At 45.7% G+C, this 23180-nt stretch overlaps 1 protein-coding gene across 1 annotated transcript; it reads left to right on the plus strand.

Annotated features, from left to right (window-relative positions):
- Window positions 1-910: 910 nt before the first annotated feature.
- On the plus strand, window positions 911-22723 carry LOC104839839 (trefoil factor 2-like). The gene is made up of 6 exons (XM_010580402.1): window positions 911-974; window positions 2581-2710; window positions 19060-19145; window positions 20109-20255; window positions 21840-21989; window positions 22716-22723. Exons 1-6 carry the CDS (start codon window positions 911-913, stop codon window positions 22721-22723), a joined length of 585 nt encoding a protein of 194 aa, XP_010578704.1.
- Window positions 22724-23180: the final 457 nt, after the last annotated feature.

Consider the following 23180-nt stretch of genomic DNA (forward strand, 5'->3'; position numbering starts at 1 on the left):
TCCTTATGGATAGCATCTGCAACTGCAACGAGCGTAATATTAGGCCCTGTTGAAATTCCTGGGAAGCAACAGAAACCACAGACATACATGGGGACCTGACTTCTTCTGGACTGTTTTGCTGATGATGTTTTTGCAGCTTGAAGGAGACAAGTGCAGCTCCACCTGACCCACAGTCCCAATTTTCCCCAGTGCTACAGACAATCTGTGAATGCTACCCAGCAAGGCGGTAAGAGCTGGGAGCAGAGGGGATGCACAACTGCTCCTCCACCATTTACCTGGGGCTACTTATCTACCAGATACTGTTAAAAGAAAGGAGGGGTAATAACAAGCCCCTCTGCAAATGCGTTCACATCTGGCTCTGTGCATCACTAAAGAAGAAACCCCATTTCTTGCTTTTTTCCCTATCACTTGCAGCCCCTGTTCATTTTGGCCCTGGACTGAGCATTATTTGAAGGCTCCCCATCACCTGCATAATTTCAGAAATAAATAAAAAATATTGCTGTACACACACATAAAAGCATTGACTTGGTGATTCACCGTGTTGAAGATAGCTTATTTAGCAACCGGCAGAACACACACCCAGTGATAAATGAGAGCCAGGCTAGTGCTGGTGAGAATGACCTGTTTGATGGCTGAACATTTCTCCCACACAGACCTGATGCTGAATTGGGTATCTTTGCCAGCCTTTGCCCAGGATCAGCCATCTGCCTGTTTATGGGACACCAAACATGCCAATAACACGTTAATCAAGAGTGACTAATAAAAAAACAAAGCAGCACAAAAGTTCTTCCTCAGGCAAATGTAAATCAGAGTATTTGGACAAACACAACCAATATAAAATACAAGCCTCAAAAGTGTCTTTTTTCTGCGGACACACATGCTGCCTAAAGTCTGCAGACGGAGGACAGCCATGCAGAAGACGTTCTGGCTCCTCACCACCTCACTGGCTTTAGGGCTCAGCAGTGCCCCAGAGGGTAAGCGCAGGAGTTTGTATATCAGCATGCAGCAGTGGTTCCAGGTGTAAAATCAAGCCATCTGAAATTAGCCTGCGCTGCTAAATAACATTTTTCATAGGAAGCTTGCTTCATTATCACAAAATACTAAACATTAAGTGAATATTATGCTCATAGGTGTAAAGCTATGTGCAGAGGTAAAACATAATTCAGTACAGGATCATGAAAGACATGATGGACACAGCAAATTAAGACATTTTCAGTGTCATTCCTGTCAGAAGGAGGGAGGGGAGATATTTTTTTTTCTCTTAGCTGTGGTAGCAGTCACACACAGATCTACTTTCCCAGCAGCGCTGCTTTTTGAGCAGCTCAAAACTAACATTTTCCTGAATCTGATCAGGAATTACTGCAGCTTTTTTTTTCCTTTCTTGAGTTGGTGAAAAGCAGACTTAATTTTGGATTTGAATGATTCAGCAGCTCAAAAGGAGCAGCCCCATTCTGCTAGCAGAGAATCAGGGAGTGAAGCTATGTAGCTGCTTTCAAATTGTGTATGGGTGTCTCTCACTCTGTTGTGTACATGACATCAGGAAAAATAAAGTGGCCTTGAGAACATCCCTAAAGGATTACATTACAAAAGATCTAATCAATTTTCATTCTTCTAGTTAAATGAACTCAAAAAATAATCCAATATTCGGAAGTCGAGGGGATTTTCTAAATGTTTAGTTAATCTAGCGTTAAGAATGTAAGTAAGATTTATTTAAATAAGTTTCCATGACATCATCCTGTATAATCCTTGCTGTGCAAAGCTCAGAAATGTTCCTTATACAGGTGCCTTCAGCTCCCTGGCAAAGGAGGAGTGTAAGAGCTACAGGGTCAGGCAGAGAGTCTCTCAGGTGTTCACAGTACGATGTGTATGGGCAGTACTCCACAAAATATGAAAAAAGGATTCCTGCTGGGGGTGTTAGTGCCCAGGCAGGGTGTGACAAGCTGTCATGGCTCAGACCTTCTGGCTCCACCTCTGTCTGGTCCCTGGAGCATCCTCGGTGAGGTGGCTGCAGAAGAGCATTTCCATGTTTACACCTAACCAGCTTTTAATACCTGATGTTTTCAGCTTGCCACCGCTGTCAGCAGCCTGTTTCCACGGGGAAGCAGAGCCGGGCAGTGTCACCCCCTCGGAGGCTCCTCGGGGCGACGTTTAGAGGCGTACCAGTCTGCACTGCAACGCTATGGCCGTACACACAGACAGGTGCTAGGGGCTAATGTGAAGAGAGAGAAACCATTAAACTGTGTAGATCAGCATACTCTGCTTCTGATAGCAGGCCAAGACCAGAACCTACTTCACTAAGTATCACTTTGCTTAGAGGATTGACCCGTGTTGGGCCTATTTCTAGTGGAAGGCAATACACCCCTCAGTTCACAGCTACTTTTGATATTTGACTGGGCAGACCCTGGAGTGGCTGCATTCATTAGTTAGGAAAGACAAAATATTTATGCATCTCTATACTTTTATATATTTTTATATAAATGTATGTAGGTATGTCTATGCATATGTTTGTGTGGCATATAGATATATATACTCGTTGTTTACCTTATCCTTTGCTTTAGGTAGACTGTAATTAATGTGAAGTGCACCCAAAAGCAAGGGAAAACCGTGGGTTTCTAGCCATCACAATGTCATCATCATGCTTACAACGGATGTGTTGCTTTGACCCATCCATCCCGAATGTGCCCTGGTGCTTCAGACCTGTCTCCAGGCGGTCAGTCTCCACCAGAAGCACTGCCAGTTCTCCGCAGTTTTTAATGACAGGCCTTTCTGTCCGTGGCTTTCTCCTAGATCTGTGCTATGCTGAGGGCTCAGCACTGGTGCATCTGCAGTTTAAGATCCATGCTGGACCTTGCAGGATGGATCCCAGGGTCAAGTAGACATCGTACCACCTGCAGCTCTGATGCTTGCTGGTTGATAGCACAATGCCACGGGTTGAAGGAAAGCAGTATGCGGTATAGGGACATGGTTTAGTGGTGGACTTGGCGGTGTTAAGTTTACAGTTGGACTCTATCTTAAGGGTCTTTCCCAACCCAGGTGATTCTATGATCCTATGATACAGATATATGGCTGGCTACCTGCCAATGTGCACGGCAGGTATGGCCCTGCCGTGAAGGGAGGGCCAAGGAGAGGCTACCCCTTCCCCTCTCCTCTGCTGATGCCAGGGCCCTGTGACATGCAACCTTGAGGTCCTGACAAGGAGACAGCCTGTGGTGTGGTGCAACCTCGGTGCCTGATCTACCGGGGCTGCGGCGGGGGAGGAGGCACTTGGGAATACTGGGGAGGCAAACGCCACTGCGTGCTGGTAGCAGAGATTTCCTCTGAGAGAGCACAACTGGGGAGCAAGAACAAATGCTAGGAAGAACTCAGGGTTATCCCTGTACTGGCCCGAGCCAAAGGGAAACAATTCTATCCTGAGGCCATGAAGTACCCAAACTAGCTAGAAACAATCGATTTCTTTCTCTTGCAGCAAGCTGGAGTGCTGTGGGGCAGCTGAGGCATGGGTGTGCTCAGCCGGTGGTGGTGGGAGGGAGGATAACTCTCTGGGACGCGTGGCACATGGATTACGGGAACCCTTTAAACAAGCAGCATTGGGTCGCCAGTGCACAGGAGCCATGACAGGGAAGAGAGGCTGAGGGCTGGGGTGGGTCGCTCACACCCGGGTGTTGGGTGCCCTACAACAAGCCCCCCAGGTCCTGTGTGACACCGGCCAGCACCCAGGAGCATCGCAGACGCCATGGCATAGTACAGCCGGCACTAGGGGTGCACACAACCAAATCAATGATGCAAAGCTCTCGGGGACTCTGGCCTGCCTAAACCCACAAGCAAGCACCATCAGGGTCATTTCACCAGCGCAACCCACAGAGTGGGGTTTCTGTTTAAGGAGACCCTCCTACCGGGGCCTGCACCTAGGCAGCTGGGGCAGGGGGCTCCTGAAAAAGAGGGGCAAGTGGTTTCCCTTGCAGAGAGAAGCCGAAGCCCTTCTGGGTAGGTGAAAATGGCTGGGGAGACCTGTGCTGGTGGCAGCGGGGCCGAGAGCAGGCAGGGCCCCCCATTGCCAGCATTTGCAAGCAGCTAGCAGCCCTTCTGCAGGGGACCACCACCACTGTCCCTCCTCTTCCTCCCCCTGCACAGCCGGTCCATATGCCAGAAGAGGGAGTGCAAAGCCCACTCACAAAGGAGGGCACAGTGCCTTGGATGGATGATCAGCGCTTCCTAGATCCAAATGTGCTCAATTTATAAAGAAAAAAATAAAGACTTTTACCTCTGGTAATTAGTCCCTTCATATTTCCTGGCCCAATATTGCTGAAGAAGAAAAAGCAGGAGGAAAACACACGGTTTGCAATTAGGGTTTGCAATTAGGGTTTGCAGTTATCAACCCTTCCCATGCAACCCCGGGGGCTGGCAGGGCAGGAGTGGTTCTCCGGAGCTGCAGCAGCTCTCCTGGGCCAGGGATGGCTCCGGGTCCAGGGCTGTGGGCAGGCAGGGACAGGCAGGGACAGGCAGGGAAGACCCAGCCATGGCTGCTGCAGCTTCTGCCCTCCCAGTGGCTCACTTGAAGCTGAACTTCTGCTGCTTTATCCCTGGACACTTGTGCTTCCAGGGGAAGTGGGGCAAAAAGGCTCGGGCAGCAGCAGGAGCAAGTGGATCTGCTGGGAGCCTGTGGGCCTGGGTCTGCTTTCTTACTGACAGCAAGGTGTTGGTGCAGGCAAAGGCTGGGGCAGCAGAGCTGCGTGCTGGGTGCAGGGTTAAACCTGCCAAATGCAAACACTGTGACCCCGTCGCTCTCCATCTCCTACAAGGATCTGGCATTTCAGAGGGGGTTTGCTCCCATGACTTCAGCTCTGAATAATTAACCCTACTGCCTGTGGAAGAGGATTTCAGAAAGTTTTGCTAACTTTTAAGCCCAGCAGGCTTGTTACGGAGGACCGGAGAGGAAAGACATCTTCTGAGTTTAACAGAATGGGAAGGGGGTGAGGCAAAGGACCTGCTGAAATCCGCTTTCCTCACGTTCCTTTCTTGCAGCGGGGACTTGCTGCCTATGTCCTCTGAGCAAATTGGGCTAGGCAAGACCTCGGGCGGAAAGGCTAGCACCCAAACCTGGGGGCAGAGGGCTGATCCAGCCTGTGCAACCTTGTTTCTTCAGGAGTGAGCACCCACCCAGGGTGAACAGAGGGACTCAGACCTCCCCGCTGCCTCCTGGGTTGTGAAGGCAGGTGGAAAGGTGACCGGCCATCTAAATCTGGGGCTGCTGTTGCATTTCCCTGGACACTAGTCCAGGATGCATCAGATTAAAAGCCACCAGCCCAAGCAGGAAAAAGCCTGTTAGCATATGTTAGCATAAGCCTTCTGCTGGGCTCTTTTCCCCAGTGGCAAGGTACAGTCACATCAAGCCCTCTGAAGCCATCGCTGGCTCACACTGAGCTTCAGGTGACAAGTAGTTGGAGGGGTAATCTGTAGTGCAACTGGGGACCTGAAGCCATTAAAGCAAGTATTCCCTATGGCAAGTATATTTTTTATTTTAAAATGTCTATAAAAGGATGGTAAGATAAAATTATTTCCTTCTCCTGAACCTCATCCTCCTTCCAGCTGTGTCACGGGAGAGTAATGAGTTCAAGACAGGAATGGCCCAGATGTTAGTGTAACAAAGCATGGGATTTAAAGCACATCTGCTTTGTAGAGGTCTATATGCCCATAGCCACTTTGATTCAACCACCTAAGAAGAGAGAGAAAACAAAAGAAAGAGAGAGAGAAATAAACAAAATTTAAGGGTTTATTTTCTCCCCTTCAGTCCTACAGATAGATGACTAGCATTTCTATTATCATAGAGGAACATAAAGATGACAGATGGAGCATATAAAGCTGTTTGTCCTCATCTTGTCCTCATCCAGCCATTTTGCTACGACCACAGCACAGGCATTGCTCTCTTCAAGAACACATGTAAATTTTTTCTTTCTGTTAAAAGGTGAAATGGATGAGGTCAGGCCAGTAGCAGAAAGTCCTGTTGGCACTAGGATGACCCACCTAACGTGAATGGGAACCAAACGTTCGTGCTAAGCTGAAGCCCTGACCCTGGGGCCATCTGTGGCCAGACAGGCTCTTTCAGAAAGGGAGCAAACCTCATTGCCAAAGTTACCTTTTGCAGGACCTCCTAGCTGTCCTGATGGCATCTGCCACTTGAAGTCTATTTGACAGCTATTTTTTCAGGAGCATTTTAGCTGAGGGTATCTCATCAGGGTCACTACTTCGCACTATCTGCAGGTCTGCATTTCCTAAAGGCCAATAATAGGGATTGTTTGTTTTGAATATTGAAAATCTCCGAGACTAATGTAATACCAAAAAATTCACCAAATTAGCCCTTAAAGTAGCAATCATTTTGTCACATCACACAGTTACAATGGCCAACTTTAGTTAACAGCATGGGAAGAAAACCTCTGACTGAAAATTTCTGACCAGTGTGTTGGCTCCTGTAACAGGGTAGGGAACAATCTAATCAAAGTTTGTAGAAAGCTACACTTAGGAACGGCAAACAAAACTTTTACTAAATAATAGTTATTCTGAATAGATCCCAACACAAACATCAGGGTTTGTATAGGTGGCAACAAATCATTTGAATTAAATTATTGGCAGAACTTTTTCTTACTGCTAATGTAATTTCACTAAGTATTTTAGTATTTTAAAGGGGCAAAGGGACTGAGCCAGGGATTTACCTCCAAGTCCAGGCTAGAGGAGAGAACAAGGGGAAAAACCCCAACCCTGAAACTTTCAGGTGAAGGCACCTGGCTGGGGCTCCCAACAACTTCGTTCTGACTCACATAGTTCCCCTCTCAGTTTCTCCTCTTGCAGGTGGCCCTCCATAATGCAAACAATTAAATGGGCATTAGGCGAAAGTGGCTGATCCTATTGCCTAATGAGGACATTTGGCAGGAAGGTAAAGGTGCCTGGCTTTTTGTTCAGAAATCAGGCCCTTTCTTATAGGGGCCTCGTGTTCTCCACATTTCTAAAGCTCTCCTTTGTTATCAAGGAGATGAATAAAGATGTTTCGAACCTCTCCAAACAATGTCCAGCCAGCCTGAGACTAAAACCCAGAAACAGTGTTTGTAGAACAGAGTAACAGTCATTTCCAGCAGCCAGAAACTCATCGTCCAGTTTATATGTAATTAAATCTTGCTGGCCCTCCCATCAGCAATGGGTGCTGCTGTCGCAAAGCTCTTGGCTGCAAAGTGCTGTGCACCTGTGCTCTGCACCGGTAACCGGCTCAGGATGTGACACGGTGTTGGGTCCTAAGGGTGTGGGAGGGGGGCATTTGCCACTAAAGAAGTGTTTTCAGTGGGGCAGGACTGGTGAGAGGGCTGGGCTGCTTTCCATTACCTGCCTGGCATGAACGCGCCTGTAACGGCTGGGCAAGACTCTCCTCCTGCTTTGGGAAAACTAGTTTCATTTTGGGAGAAAAGCCGTCTTTGATCTCTGGCTGGTGAAATAAGAAATGCCACGGACTCAGCCTGAAGTCCGTTGGGTTTGCGTGAAGTTCATCAATGGCAAAGCCTGCCCTCGGCGCCGATGTTGTTGCTGAAAAAGGGCATCCAGAAGCCTCGATGGCTGTTACAACAGTCACTGAATATCACCAGCACTTCTTGTCTCGTCTGCCTTTGCCTAAGAGCGAGGTGCAGCTGAGAGCTGTAATGCAGATACCACAGGTCCTGGGGAGAAAGTTGGGGGTGGACGGAGCTCTGTGCACGGCTGATCCCAGCAGCACTGTCCGCACCACCTACGACGATGTCCTCCTTCAGCCCAGGGTGCAGGTCAGCCCCAGCATCCATATCTCATGGTATAGCCCCAGGGAAGCAGCAGCCCCTGAACTCCCCGAAAGCCTTCTAGGGAGCTAGAGCTGAGCCAGGCTGTGACATGGGCTGTCAGCAAACAGCTACCTGCTGGGGGACTGCCGGGGCGCCCAAATGTCACCGGAGGTAACAGAGCGTCCAGGATGGTCTGGTGCTGTGCCTCAGTATTTATCGTCACCATTCAAGAGGGATCTGTCATGTCACCAGACAGTGATGCCTGGTGGGATGATTTACTGCCCTTTTGGTTAACCAAAACCACAGCAGCCCCTTGCTTTAGAAAAGGTAAAGGCGCACAGGACATCTCTGATTCTCCCACCAAAACCTCTCGTGGAGCGGCATTTAAGTGCTGGCACCAGCATACCCCCAGCCCTCTCCCTTCCTCAGCCTCGCTGCACACCAGCATCCAGCTGTCTGAAACGACGCCTGGCGTACTGCCTATTTCCTTTCTCTCTCTCTATTCTTATTTGTAGTCCCTTCATCATTAGTTCCCACAGGACTGTCAATAGCATATTTGTCTGACACAGACAGTTTCACTGCTATAAATTCTCCACAGCCTATTGAATAGAGACTTTTTAATTAGGTTTTAGAATTTTTCCATTAGCAGAGAGACAGTGAGAATTCAGGTCTCACTTCTGAAAAGCAAAATATGATAGAGAGGGAAGCTGCTTGATTTCCTGCAATATTAACATTTTCCTCCCTCTATTTATGGGCATGAATCAATCACTGTTTTGCTACTGTGGACAGAAATGTGTTTGACAATTTATTGTGTTACAAATGAGAGATTTAATCCAGCGATCCAAAGTGAGAGCCCTCTTGGGCTGCTGTATTCTCTGTGCGACATATACAGAAAATGTGAACAATATCTTTTATCATCAAAATTTGATTGCTTTCCTATTTGCACAAAAATGGCACTATGTTCTCACTATTAAAGTGTTTTTCTGGCTTTAGCTCTCACTTTGCCTTGCAGATCTGAGATAGGGCCTTATATGAAAGGGGAAAAGATTGAGCTGGTGTCACCTCCTCGACAAGTGTGAAAGAGCAAAGCTGTGCTGCCTTCAGCCCTAGACACCAGCCTCCATGGTCACACCAAGAGGACAAGCATTCATTTCTAGTGTACTCCCAGCTGCTGGGTATTCCAGACTCAGGGAATTCATGAACCAAGTGTAATATTTTTGTATTTTTAAAAACCCAGATGGATTTTCCCTTCCAGGAACTGCTGTAAAAGGTTTTCTGTTGAGCTGACAGAGAGTTCTCTTGCTTGCTGTCTGTCCCATCCCAAAACACCTTCAGATCAGGAAGAACTAGCACGGCGGTGTTTTGCCAATGCAATCCTTGTGGGCATGAAGTTTCTATTTCAATCTACTCACCCTGACAAACCTTTATGTTGAAAAAAAGCCCAGTCAACTCTAATGAGCAATGTTTTAATCCTGCTGGGTACATTTGATCTAGTTCTTGCACCTCAGCTATAGTCCAGTGTGTTGCATCAGCTTTTGTTGGGTTACACCGGATAAGCAGGACGCAGCAAGGGCAGCCTCAGGTCCCATTTCATCTGCCGTGGCAGCCTTCATCCCAGCTGGAGACCGCCAACATGCTCGTCTAGGCCTGAGCTAAAGATCTTTGTGGCTTCTGCAATGCTTTCACCTGCAGTAACGTACTATAAAAAACACAGTAAAGAAAAATGTTCTTATTACAATTTTATAGTTTTGAGAGGAGGAAAATATTTTTTTTCCTTTTCTGATTCTTGCCAAAATTTTACAGTACCTTTCATATGCTCACTCTCTTTAAAATCCTTAAAAGGAAGGTTTTGAAGGAATTTTATAGCTAGCCTTCTTTTTTCTTTCAACATTTCTACTTTTTTCTTTCTACTTTCAACTTTTTTCTTTCATTATTTTGTTAATACCTTTGAAGAATTTAACTGCAGAGAGAGGGTTTTCCCCTGAAGTAGCTCTCCCATTAATCCTCATATACTTTTGCTAACATTAGAGCTTAGTATTTCTCCCTCTATTTTTAACCACATTTAATTGGTAGAGAAGAAACACTTCCTGGCCAGTATTTCCTCCACTCACTGTCATCAATGAAAAGAGCAATAACCAACACTTGCTAAAAGCAGCAACTGTCTTGACTCCACTCTGCCACCACTGTAGGTAATTTTTGCTAGCAGCTCAGCTGAGCCAGTCCAGGTCACTTTTTGCCCTCTAGCTTTTTTTTTACAGACCCTGCCACACTGTACCTCCCTTTGAGCCTTCTCCAGTCCTCACTGCTATTTAGAGACAGCAGTCTGGGCAGTATCTTTTTGCTACCCACTTCTGAAGGGCAAAACTTCTCTGAAATGCCCTTTTCCTCCCACATGATGTCTTAGGCTTACTTATTATTTCCTAGGTTTCCTGCTTCTCTTATTTCAGGAATTTCTCATTTGTATTTATCTCTTCAGCTATTTGTGCCAGAAAGAACCTTACAGCCCTTTACCTGGATTGCCTGGTTTTCAAAGTTTTGATCACCCACTGTTCCCATGGTAGCAAATGAGAAATACGGATTTTTTTTTTTTCTCATGTGTCCTGAATAATATTCAGTCCTTGACATGTAAGGTGAAAACCAGACTTCACAATCTGCTCTAGGAAGCTGCAAGAAAACTAAAAGGGGACCATTTACCTTTAGCTTGCAGGATTAACGGCTGCTAACCGCTGCTTGCTCCGATTTATGTTACAACTTACTCTGACATTAATGAATTAATTATGCTAAAATGATACAATAGGGGCAATATTTATCAGCTGTTCCATGCCATTGCCCTCAGCACGTCAGTGTTGGGAGCTGCTGACCAGTCTCGGTGCCTCCCTGTCCCCTGCTCATACCCCTTGCTGGCTGCACCATGGGGGACACAATTTCACTGTGCCTGTGAGCATCCCTTCCTCCCTCCCTCCCTCCTTCCCACCAGTCACCGTGGGAGGGAACTGACCCAGAAACCCTCCCCACTTCACAAGCGATGCTAGATATGGGTCTTTCTTCTGGTAATCGGAACCAATCTGCAGGGGTTTGCTTTGGTTTTGGTGAGTTTCAGAAACACCTGTGAAACTCCACCTACGCAGCATTTTCCATTCTCCAAACTGGGACATTTTTACCAGATTCAGTGTTAAAACCAGGCTAGATTATCTTGGTTTTGAGCTCGAAACTTTCACCAGATGATTAAACTCATCAATTCAGGAGAGTTTGAAAAGGTGCTCCTAAAAAATGATGAAAATCAAAAGTTGCAATGATAAAATCATAAGATTGGCCAGACTAAGCTAAATCCATCCCTAGCCCAGTTCCCTATGCCATGCATGACCACTTACAGGTGCTTACAGGAAAACTTCAAGAAGGAGTAGAGAGAATACAGTCATACACCATATTCTTGTCACTTACAAACCCTGCCTTATTATTTTATTGAATGCCTTCTGGTTGTGGCATTCTGAGAAACGATGAGTAACATTAGCTAAAATCCTGCCAGCCATGGGCAGTGATACTTTCACAGAACACATAATACTCTTCCAACCTCCAGTAATTTGCAGCTTAGACATTTCCTGAGACAGATGTGTAGTTTGGGGATTTAACAGCCCCAAACAATTTTTCTTCAATGAGTTCATCCAGTTGCTTTTCAGACCTGAGTGAAATTTTAGCATCCACGACGTCCTGCAAAAGCGAGCTCCACAGCTGAACTGCGTCCTACCCACACGCTCGGTGAAGAACCATCTTCCTTCACGTGCTTCTAACCTGTCACTCAGACTTTTATATTAGATGAGACAAGGAGCTCTGCCTCCTGTGACCTGGATGGGGCTCACAGCCTGGAAGGAGCTAGTGTACGTGGTCATTCCTGGTGTGGATGCTGTCCCACACCGCCATCCCCGACACGGGACTTTTACAGTCTAGAGATTGAGAACACAGCATGAAAAAGCGGATGTACTATGGGTTTATAAGATGGCATAACAGTGTGAATCTGTGCGATTCTCTGTCCCTTGCCTAATAATTGTTAACCTGCCATTTGCTTTTCTCACGGTTGCTAAGCACTGAGCTGGTGTTTTCATAAAACTGTCTGTTATCCTCCGTATGCTCATGTCATACTTACATCACACTTGTGTGTACCTGGGCGATCGTAATCAGCTCAGGGCCCATCATTTTATTTGAAAAGGTAGGATTGCTCCTTTCCTAGGTGTGCATCACTTCATATTTATGGACTTTAAGCATCACCTGCCATCTTATTCTGCAGTCATTCAATTTTGCACAATCCATCTAAGCAGTTGGCTCATATCTTTACTACCACAGAAATATTGTGTCGTCAACAAATTTTACCCTCTCGCCTCCTCTTCCAGATGGTTTATGAGTTTGTTAAGCTGCAAAGGTCCCAGCATAACTCTCTGCAGGAGCCTCCTCGTGACCTCTCCACACAGTGCCAACCATCCACTGGCTCCTGGCATCTGCTTCTAACCCCCTTATTTATCCAGGAGAAAACTTCCCCGTCTGCCCTGTGACAACTTAGTTTCTAAGATCCTTACGCTCTTCAAAATCTTTTTTCATAGCTCATTGCTCCCATGATCCAGGGGGCTTTTCTCAGCATCTCTTCTAATTACACTTCCTCCTTTTTAACTTGGGGCAACCAGATAGTCACAAAGTGATGGAGGCATGGGAGCAGCAGGGACTGTGTGGTATCAAAATTATGTTTGCCGCTTTGTACTCAGTCCTTTTCCTAATAGCTACTAAAATTCAATTTGCCTTTTTGACACTTTGAATATTCATTGACATATCCACAGTGATGCAAAGCTATGTGAGTGACAATAGCTAATTTGCAGCCCATCTTTGTGTTTATATAATTAGGTTACTCTTCCTCCATGCACTTTACTTTGCACTTACCCACTCTGCCTTTCATTTGTCATTTATCACCCAGTCAGTCTTTTAAGATATTTCTGAAACTGTTCAGTTACCTGCACTTTTGAAAAATATGAAAAATAATTCTGAATCATCAGCATATTCATTGCCTCATTATTCACCAAGCTTTCCTGATCATTTATGAGTATGTTGAACAACAAAAATCCTCTCCTCTCCCTTGTGATTGCTGACCTTCGTCTCCTATCTTAAAAGAAGTTTTACTTCTTTATGATTTTACTTTCCTGCGGTCAGGATTTTTTTTCCTTTTTTTTTTATTTGGCTTTGAAAAAAAGTCTTTTGTTCTAGTTCTTCTAGTTACTTTACTCTGCCATTTAATTATTCTGGGTCTACATGTGTGCCTGAGGACATCCTTTTCATATTTTTTGTTTGATGGTAAATATTTACCCTGAGTCTTTCATGTTGTGTCTTTAAATAGCACCCTGCTGTTTGCGAACATTTAACCCATTTTACTCTTCCTTTAAGTTCCATTTAATAAGTCTCCTTTGTTTATATGTTTCCTTTTTTAGAAGGTAATAGATCAGGATTTGGGCTTTTTTATTGCTTGGGGCATGGTAAAATGGAATGCATGACAACCACTATCATGAAGAGACCTTTCAATGGCCACGTCTCGAACCAGATCTTCTGCATTTCTCAGGCCCCATTCAAGAATTTCTTCCCCTCTCTGGGTCACTGCAAAACTGATGGGGTCTAGAAAAGAAAAAAACCCACCTTTTCCTGCCTTGCTGGTTACAGCCAGTGTGTCCTTTTCTCCACAGGCTGGTCCCCATCTCATCATAGGAACAATAAGCATTTTCTGGCGTTACTTTGGTGCTCACAAAAAAAAAGGCAAATGCTGGCAGTGCAGATATCACGGGCTGCTTGGAGAACGCAGAAGCATTAGGAAAAATGATAGGCTAGGATCTGCATTTCTAAACTGGCACTAAGCTTTGCAGTTGCAACTAAAACTTTTTGCAATGTATTGGATGTTGAAATTCAGGCTTTTAGATCTGACTCAGCTCTGAGTTATATATTTGATTAACTTCATGTTATTATTTTTTCATCTTACCTGGTGCAAGGATGTTGGCCACAGAAAGGTGACAAAAGCCCTCCTCCAGCACTGTTTATGGTTTGTAGAAATGACATATTCTTTTACAAAATTCCCCTGAAGGAATCTGTACGCACCTGGTTAAAGTTGGTTTTGACACCTGCGTTAGTATATCTCAGGTAGGTATGTTTATCAAAGCAGTGGATCTCAATGGTTACTTTGAACTGTCCATTCCCAGAATTAAGATGTAGGGTTTTCTCTGTTTATTTTTTAACCGACGGTGTTATTTGGTAGATAGGCAGATAACATCCTGATTTAAGGGCTTTTGTGTGCTAACTCATCAGTTAAAATATGTGGAAGGCTAACGGCCTCTCCCTCATTTACACCAGAGTTGCCAGGTTTGGCTCACTGCTTCCAAGCATGGATCAACACATCTTACACAAACAGGTCGTCAGAGCCTGTATAGTACCTCTTATCCCTACTACTTTCTTCTTTTTTTTTTTTTTTTCATCTTTCTCTTTTTATAGGTCCTTCTCCAGACCTGTTCAGATTTTGGTCCCACTGAGGGCGAGTTTAGCAGCTCGGGGTGACAAGAAGTACGGTGGGACACTGCCTGCTGCAGTAACCTACATCTGAACTTCGGTGTACGTGAGGGTCACAGAGTTCATCTCTATATTCAATTTCTCCTGACTCAGTTTTTCCTAGTGACACATACCTGCCCCTGTTTTGATGGCTGACATTTTTATGCAACAGGTTTCTCTGTAGCATGGCTTGCAAAAGTAAGCCAGGCAGCAACCATGCAACTGGAGCATTGCAAAACCTTTGGCTGGACTCCAGGGACTTTTACATATATAAACGAGTGTTTAAATTTTTCAAAAAATCTCACCTGTACCATATTTCGGACTGTGTTTAACAACATGCACAGTTTCAACCTTTAGAGTCTCATGCACTATAGTTAGGTCCAGCTGTGTTTTCCCAGATGTGGTATTTTTCAGCTTCCCTCTGAAGCGTTGCTTGGCTGATTGCTCATGAAATGGGGGCCACCCTGAAAGAAAAAGGGAAAGCCAGCCCCAGTCCGTGCCCAACAAGGGTGACCCACGCGTGCAGCACAGGTCGTACCCCTCTGCACGGACATCTCCAAGCTGCAGCACAGCTCCTGCCTGCTTGGTGGGAAACAAAATTTTCCAGCATGTTTTACAACAGACCTATATCTAAAAATAACATGGTTAGACACCGCCCACACACACTCAAAATATTGACCTTTAAGCTTCAAAAACATGGGGATTTCCTGTGTGGGCTAGAGAATAACCTCTGCTAGGGAAGGCCAATACAAATCTGAGACCATGATGCTTGTTACGGGCACTGAGCTGCAAATCTTACTGGGAACATCTTCCTGGTATTTTTGCTTCTGTTCAAACACACACTCCTGTACAATCCCAACAACCTTGGTGGCCTGTTGAAATTTCCATTCCCAGATGTGTTTGGCACGGAAATAAATGAGTACAGGCTCAGAACAGGAAGGAACATTAGGAATTGACTGCAATATCACTTAAAGATTCTATTACAAGTCTTTCAACCTCCAGGTAACTCTAATTTACACCAGGGATTGGGGAGGACTGGAATTTCTGCCATTAGCCCAGGACCGCTGCCACATGCAGAAACCCGCAGCTCCAAATCCAGTCTCCTACTTTATTTATCTTTATTTAATTTTCTCTGGGTTTTAACAGGTTCAGCAAGGAAGCTCAATGCTGTGCCATGCCTTGCAAGGACAATGCGCCTATTGAAAACACAAGGGTCCACAGAACAGTAGCTGGAAGAGACCCGTGTCCCTAATTCCAGCCACAGCATCTCATCCAGAGATGCATGCTGAGATGAACGTCCCCACGTTGGGAGCCCAGAACCTGCCCACGGACGCAGCAGCTGCCCACTGCGCGGGTACCCTGTGTAAACACACACATAGACAGTTTGTGTTGGTGCTGTACACAAACCGCTCATAGAACTCGTCACGGTAGAGCAGCTCCACAACATGGTCCTACGGGCCCCATAGGAAGTACACCCTGAAAAATACACCCTTTAAATGTTGTGGTCCTACAGACCACTCCGTGGGGGAGAGCACCCACACCACTCCCCTTGTACCTCCAAAAGGGACAGAGGAAGGGAGATATCACAGGGCACCAGTGGCCATCATGAAGCCAGGCAAACAGTAAGCCTAATGATAAGGGAGGAGAGTACTATTCATTGCTATGGTTTCTAGAAACACTCATAAATAACAGTATTGCAATGAATGAGTGGCATGTAGGGAGGTTCGCCTAAGTGGTGCTGTCAGGCTGTCCTGGCTCCTGAGTCTCTCCTCCTGCTGAGCACCCCTTGCACAGCTGGAAGGAGCAAAATTGCTGAAGACTCCCTCCCCTCCTTTGCTTCTGATTTTTTTCTCTTTTATGATGATTTATTTTAGGGAGCACTCAAAACGTGGCATTTCTTTTGTGGGCTCACATGCAGTGGTGTTGGCCCAGTGACAGTTTTCTCAGGTCAGCACTCATCCTAACAGTTACCACAAAAGGAAATTCTCTTTAGGTCAAAAAAACTCCCTTTAGGATGAAAAACTAAGTTGTACTGTTGGTTGCTGGTTCTTTGTTTTTAAATGAAAAGAAAAAAATAAAAAAATACCCACATCCTTTAAAAGTTCTGCAATATCAGAATAAAAAGTTGCAGCCTGTTACTGACTTCCAGCAAGAAGGTCCGTACCAGCCATGGTGATTTCTCCATTTCCTTGCTGGGAAGGAAATGAGAGCACCACAGGTCAGCTAAAAGCCCCATGGGACCAGAGGAGGATGGTGAGGGAGGACACGAAGGCTGGGGAGGAGGAAGGAGCCCTCCAAGTCCCTTCTGGCCATGGGCACTTGCAGAGCCTGGGTGCCCTATGCTGGGTTACCAAAAGGTCTAGGTAGGTGCTGGCCTCAGGGAAGGAAACACATGTACAGGGATATCCCAGATAATTTTCAAGGCTTTGCTTTATAAACATATTAAAGATCTTAAAGCAACCCACTGGCAGAAAGCAAGAAGCTTATTTCTTTTGGTGTGTTTGTTTTAAGATGCCAATCAAACACTCTTTCCGCAGCAAAAACTCAATGGTAGATTTGCCTTTGTGCAGGCAGTTGGGATAGGGCCCAAGAAGTGACAGCCAACAGATAAGGACTTAATTAATGTCCAGGAGGGATGAATGTTATCGGCAGTTTCACCTGACTCATGTGATGGGCCGATAATCTATTGAGAACTCCGTGGAGCACGGTCCCCCCCTTGGGATGACTGCTTTCCTCTCGTGAACGGGCAACGTTGCAGTCAATCTCCCTCCCTGCACTATGAGAACAAAGCTGATGGAAAAATTACTAAAGACTTCGCTGTACCAGGCATCACAATGGGCCTTTGGGAGCACTGTTGACATTGCACGTAAGGAGAAAACTGGATTTTTAAGTTTTAAGTCTGACGTTTTCTCCCAGTGATGGAGGTTAAAGGTGTGATATGAACTGCTGAGTGCTGGAACACAGTCTTCTTCTGCCTGCAGCTTGGTAGCTTGTGAAATGAAAGATACACAAAATGTCTGGTTTACAAATCATGACTTGCAATGAGAAATGCCACGAACATATTAAATAGGGATGGACATAAACAAAGTCCATAAAGTATTAGATAAGTTAAACAGCAGGAAAATGAGCTCTGTTATTTTTTCCTTTGTGGACCAAAATCCCTCCCACAGGGTTCAAAATACTTTTCGACAAATAAATTACCTTCAAAATACAACTACAGAAGTTAAAAGTTCTCACTTGGGACTTCGTCAAAGAAAGAGGCACAAAACAAACTTATATATAATAATCAAAGGCGTGAGGAAACAATTCTGTCAAAGATCAAAAAAATGCATTGAATCCCTTTTTTGGTGATGAACAGGAAGGATTCCCTGGTGGTTTTCCCGTGAAAAAGGGATGCTGCAGAGCACCACGGGGGCTGTGGCCAGCCCTACCGCTCTGCAGGTGTCTGTGTTGGGGAGGGTGCAGAGATGGTCCAACCATCCCCACTGCTTGTCTCCCCCTCCCTGGCACTGCTCTGCTTGTGTTCAAGCGATGGGAAGTAGCTAGAAGGTAAGAATGTTACAGTCAGTGGTAGAAAAATGGCCAAAAGGGAGATTAAAGCCTGACCGGACAGTCCAGGTGCCAAGGCCCGTTGTCCTGAAACAGCCCAAAGGCTACCCTAGAGGCCACCTTTGAAACCAGGAGAAAAGCAACTGGGAAATTAATAGGTCAAACATGGTGCTTCAGAAGTTTTATTTTGGCAAATCCTGTGCCTGTGGTGTTGGATGGGTTGCAAAGCAGTATGCTGCTCTGGGGATGGGGGCAGCCCCTGCTGTGGCTCCCCTAGGACAGGACCCATGGACTGGGGTGGGGGGGTGGTGGTGTCTGCTCCAGGAGCCTGACCTTCGTCTTTGTGCAGGACAGCAACCCCAAAATATCGGCTGGGACACGTGGGTCTGACCCCTGGATGAGCACAGTGCCTGCGGGTCAGGCTGAGATCATATATAAACTCTCCTTTCCTCTCTTGAGTCTCTTTATGCTGTTGTCCCTCTTGGGTTTGGTTTGTGGGTTTTTTTTCCTGATCTTACCTTCTTTTCCTACTCCAAACTGGTGCAAATTGTCTCATGTGTGGAAACAAACAGTGGCCTCAGCCAGACTCAGTATTTCACAGTCACACCTTCCACTTTCTGCATTTATGTATTTCTTCAGGTACACGGATTGCCCTGTGGTCTCTTGAAGCTTGGAGGTGTGAGACCTCCAGCCCTCCTGTTTCAGAGTAAGCATAACCAAAACCTTAAGGCCAGGGAAAAATTGAGGCAGAAAAGATACACTTGGATAGGAAATATATCTACATATTTTTCAGTAGTAGCAACTATTTAAAGCAGCCCAGAGCTCTGAAATCCTTGAATGGCAATGAAATCAGCTGGGGCTGCCAGAGGCACCCAGCAGCATCCATTTAATAGATTATGGGATCATGTAATAGATATGTATCTATAGGTACATAATAGATACGTGATCAATAGCTCATGGGAGCCCAAAAATTTATCTCAGGAATATCAGAATACACACAGCAACATTTCCTAATTAAACAAAAGAAAACCCAACCTCTATGTGAAGCGTTGGATGGAACAATGTTATCAGACCTTGCCTGGCAAACACGAGGAGTGTATAAAACGAGCTGCTCCCAGGGAGAGCGGCACCTCTCCTCCACCTGCCTTCCAAGAGCAATGAATCTCAAAGTGATCTGTGCGCTCTCCGTCATCCTCATCGTATCCCTCAGCACCTTCGCAGAGGGAAAGATGTTACCAAGTAAGTACATTCATCTGCTGTTGCCTTCACAGGTATGTACGTGGGCCTGATCCTACTGACTGTAACTGCAGCAAAAGCATGTCTCCAGTTTATGTGTCAGACAGCCAATGTCTTGCTCTGGTACTATTACCAAAGTTGGAATCAACTTTTTAAATTTTTCAGAGAAATCTATGGCAAAATATAAAAAGACTGCAGGTGAACTCTTGTGTTGGTGGAATACCCAGGAACCTGCCGCAGAGGGACAGACATGCCCACAAGCTTGCTAGAACAGGACCGAGACTGGAACAGGAGCTAGCTTTGTCTAAGGAGTGTTCTGACATTTATTTTATGCTACTTTGCCATGTGAATACAATTTTAAAGGACTCTATCTGCCGCCTCAATAAAAGACAAGTCATTTAGACAAGTGCAAAGCAAGTAATTCAATGACAGACACCTAGGGACGTCTCCAGAATTTTTTGTTTGCAGATGACTGTGCAGTAGACTTAAAAAGTTAAAAGTGTAGCTGCAATTATTTGCATGTAATCCTGTGTTTTTATAGTCACCTGACAAGAATGCAAAGATTTTTTATCTTTACACCTGTTTGAATATCCACTGGACCCTTAACTCTTTCTTCACATGAGATGGGCAAAGCAACAAACATTTACTAGCACGACATGTGAAGTTATGGGGGTTTACTATTTGATATGGTCTATTTGACAGACCCCACTGTGCTGGGCTGGTTTGGCTGCAAGACCACAGATTCTCAAAGGGTGCGGTACAACCCTTACTGAAATCGGTGCGAGTGTAAGAGCAGCTTTTAAACCACACAAATTCTGGTCTTAGCAAGCAACAGAAAAGGTACACATGCAAAGATGGACAGTGTAGGGAAAAGATCCTTGTTCTCAGTGGACGTCTGATAAATGCACTGCTGCTAACAAGTGTGCAAACTGACACCCAGTAACTTGCTACTTCTGTCCTGAACAGCAAAGTGCCAGTGTAAAATGGCCCCCAGCGAGCGGAAGAACTGCGGTTACCCGGGAATCTCACTAGCGGAATGCAGCAAAGCTGGGTGCTGCTTCAATGATTCAGTCGCCGGCGTTCCCTGGTGCTTTGCTCCTAAGCCAAAGAAAGGTAATATCTCTGCCAGAAACACTGATTTACCTAGTGGTTGATTATGCAGAAATGTGTACAACTGGGGAGCAGCTCTGCTTTTCTTCTTAGGCCAGCGAAGTGGACACAAACCTCTATTAGAAGACCACTGGTAGTAAAATGCAAAGTCGAACCTTGCTTACCCATCAGTTTTTTGTCTCATCCTTTTCACACAATATATTTCCACTTCCTTCAGGCTTCTAGTTGTCAAATAACCCGTGCTGATTATTTAAGAACATTTCACTGCATTTGTGGTCTTATTCATCAGTAGAGCAAGGGATCTTCAGTGCTTATTTAAATGGGTTTTCTGTGTGACTGAGGAAGACTTTAGCACTGCATGTCAAAGTCCTCAGTAGATGAATCCCTCTGTAGTCGTCTGACACCTGTACAAAAGACCACAGGCATCCTGTAACTTCTAGGTTTTTTGCTCTTTTCTCCAGCCTGTTTTGATACTTGCTACTTCCTTCCTCTCCTGTCTGTTTCCTAGCATAATTGCATTTGGTGGTTCTTTTTTTCGCTCCCATTTTTGCTCCCAGTCTTCATTCAGTGAAATCTTCAAAATACCCCAGGGGAAATCCTTTTCTCCTTTAGATTCTTCCTTCTAAAGCTTCTGAAGTCCTGCTTCCACTTTTTGCCTTTGTATTCTCAGAGAGGGCAGGAGCTGCTCTCCCAGTCCTTCAAGGACTGAATGTATATTTTACATAACTGCTGAACGTAAGCTATGTTTGCTAGGCTGACTGTGTGACTCCTTCTTAGGAGAACTTCAGGGCAATCTCAGCAGTTGCACAGGTGAAATGAAAGGAATTGATGGTGCAAAGGCAACGTTACCCAATAAAAGAACTTGATATGAATCAAGATTGGTCAACAGGGCTCAGAAAAATAATTTTGCTTTTGAACACTGTTCGCATTTCATGAAAGTCTTGAAAAACAAATTGCAGCACCTTACAGTGTCATTTTCATAGAACTGCTTTTCTGAGCAGAATTGTTTCAGGAGATGAAAACCGAATTACTCAGGCCAGGAGGTATAACCTCTTTACCTGTGATTTGACTTTAAATTGCCTGGATGAGCTGTGATTTCCTCCTAAATGACCTACCTCCTTTCAATAACTCAAGCTGGCATGCAGAGGAGGCTGGGTTTTCCTCTCCCCGCATTAGCCAGGCTGCTCTGGGGTTAGCACTGGGTCAGGTCATGAATATACCCTGTCCGAGGCCAGTATCTGTGGTACCATGATGGGAGACACACGGCATTTCACCACATTGCTGGATCTAGGAAAGGTAAAGCTGGGTTGCTGCCTACCAGACACTTCTGGGGATGAAGTTTTCCCCCTCTGGCCCCTAGAGGACAGCAGCAATTCCTCACCCATTGGTATTTAGTTTTGCCTAACAGGCATTGTAAGCAGTCGGGTGAACCTGCTGCCTGAAATTGGTATGGAGAAGGTCATCATGGGTGTCACGTCTGCTCACTGACCTCACCTTCATGGCCTGCCTTTTATTTGTGAGTTATGCCGCAAGGTAAACAGAGTGTAAAGTAACATAGCCTCCTTCCTTTGTTTTTGCTTTACACAGTGAAGAAAGTATGTCCCAACAATCCCCATGCCAGAGCAAACTGCGGCTTCCCCGGCATCTCGGCTGAGGCCTGCGAAAGGAAGGGGTGCTGCTTCAAAGCACAACCCGCTGGTGTCCCCTGGTGCTTCTACCCCCACATGGTGGAGGAAGGTAACGTCCTGCATGAGACATCGTCCCCGCGTCCCCACCACAGCCCCTGGCAGGGTCCGTGCTGTGCCCGGGCTTGGTGAGCTGTGCCAGCCCGGCGCGGCGGGAGGGAGCGAGCAGGATGGGGTCTCCCCCCCTTCCCGGTGTGGGTGCAGAGCTTCCTCACCCCCAGCATGAGTGGGAAAGAGGTGGCTGAACCCTAAAATGACCATCTTCTTGCACAGAGGGGTGGGTGTTGCCAATGCATCTGTGCCAGGGACTTGTGGGCGATGTGGCTGCACAAGCAGTCTGGGCTCAGGGGTGAGCTCAAGCCCTCAGCTAATGCAACGGTAGAGGTGCAGCTACCAAACTCGCTCTACTTTATCACAAGAGATAAAAGGCTTTGCTTTAGAAATGTGGAACGAAACTTACAGAAATTTTTGATCCCCTACTTCCGTGTTTTTTAATTAGGATTGACCTTTCAGCACATCTAATGTAGATAACCGATAGCCTCAGCCAATTCCAACCCACCCCACAGTGTATTTTGTACTGGAAACAATTCACCATGATTTGGTTTTACTGATCTGAATCATCATTAAGAAACACATGTACGGATGGGGGGAGGGGGGAAGCAATTGCTAAAATTTGCCTTTTTGATGTCCTGCATCTAGGCAAAACACTTCCTAGCATTTTGTGTAATTCGTGGAGAACACATGTCCCTTAATCTGCTTCTCCTCTTTACCTTCCCAGCTTGTTAAAGGAGAAACTTCCATCAAGACCCTTGCGATCTCTGGACCTACTCCAATAGGAAACAACCGCCGGAGGTCCCAACTCAGACTTCATAGTCTGCAACAGCTATGATTTCTAGGTGATTTTTACCTTGGATTGACTCCTTTCTGATGAAAAGTTACTTGCAGCTTTTCTTCTTTCAGTAGGCTAGTACCATGTAGGTTTTCACTGTAATAAAAGAACTAAGACACATTCGTGAGTTCTCTGCTGTCTTTATTTTAAAGCTGTGTATTTCTCCGTTTCCCAGGAAATTCAGCATCTTAGCAACCCGCTGATGAAAGAGTAGTCACTAACACTTCCGAAAGGAACATGGCACTCAGCTTTTTGTGTTAGTTACACTTCACACTTGCAAGTGACTGCTTGCATTTGTTAGCTGCTATGTGGCTTCACACGGGCCACTCACCCTTCTGAATACTGAAAATATTC

Source organism: Haliaeetus leucocephalus, unplaced genomic scaffold (assembly GCF_000737465.1).
Source record: "Haliaeetus leucocephalus isolate CR32 unplaced genomic scaffold, Haliaeetus_leucocephalus-4.0 Scaffold702, whole genome shotgun sequence".
NCBI lineage: Eukaryota > Metazoa > Chordata > Aves > Accipitriformes > Accipitridae > Haliaeetus > Haliaeetus leucocephalus.

Coding starts and splice junctions, on each gene's coding strand:
- LOC104839839 (XM_010580402.1), top strand. CDS start 911: ATGCAGAAGACGTTCTGGCTCCTCACCACCTCACTGGCTTTAGGGCTC. Junction 975..2,580: donor GCTCAGCAGTGCCCCAGAGG/GTAAGCGCAGGA, acceptor ATTAATGTGAAG/TGCACCCAAAAGCAAGGGAA. Junction 2,711..19,059: donor TTCAGACCTGTCTCCAGGCG/GTCAGTCTCCAC, acceptor CTGCCTTCCAAG/AGCAATGAATCTCAAAGTGA.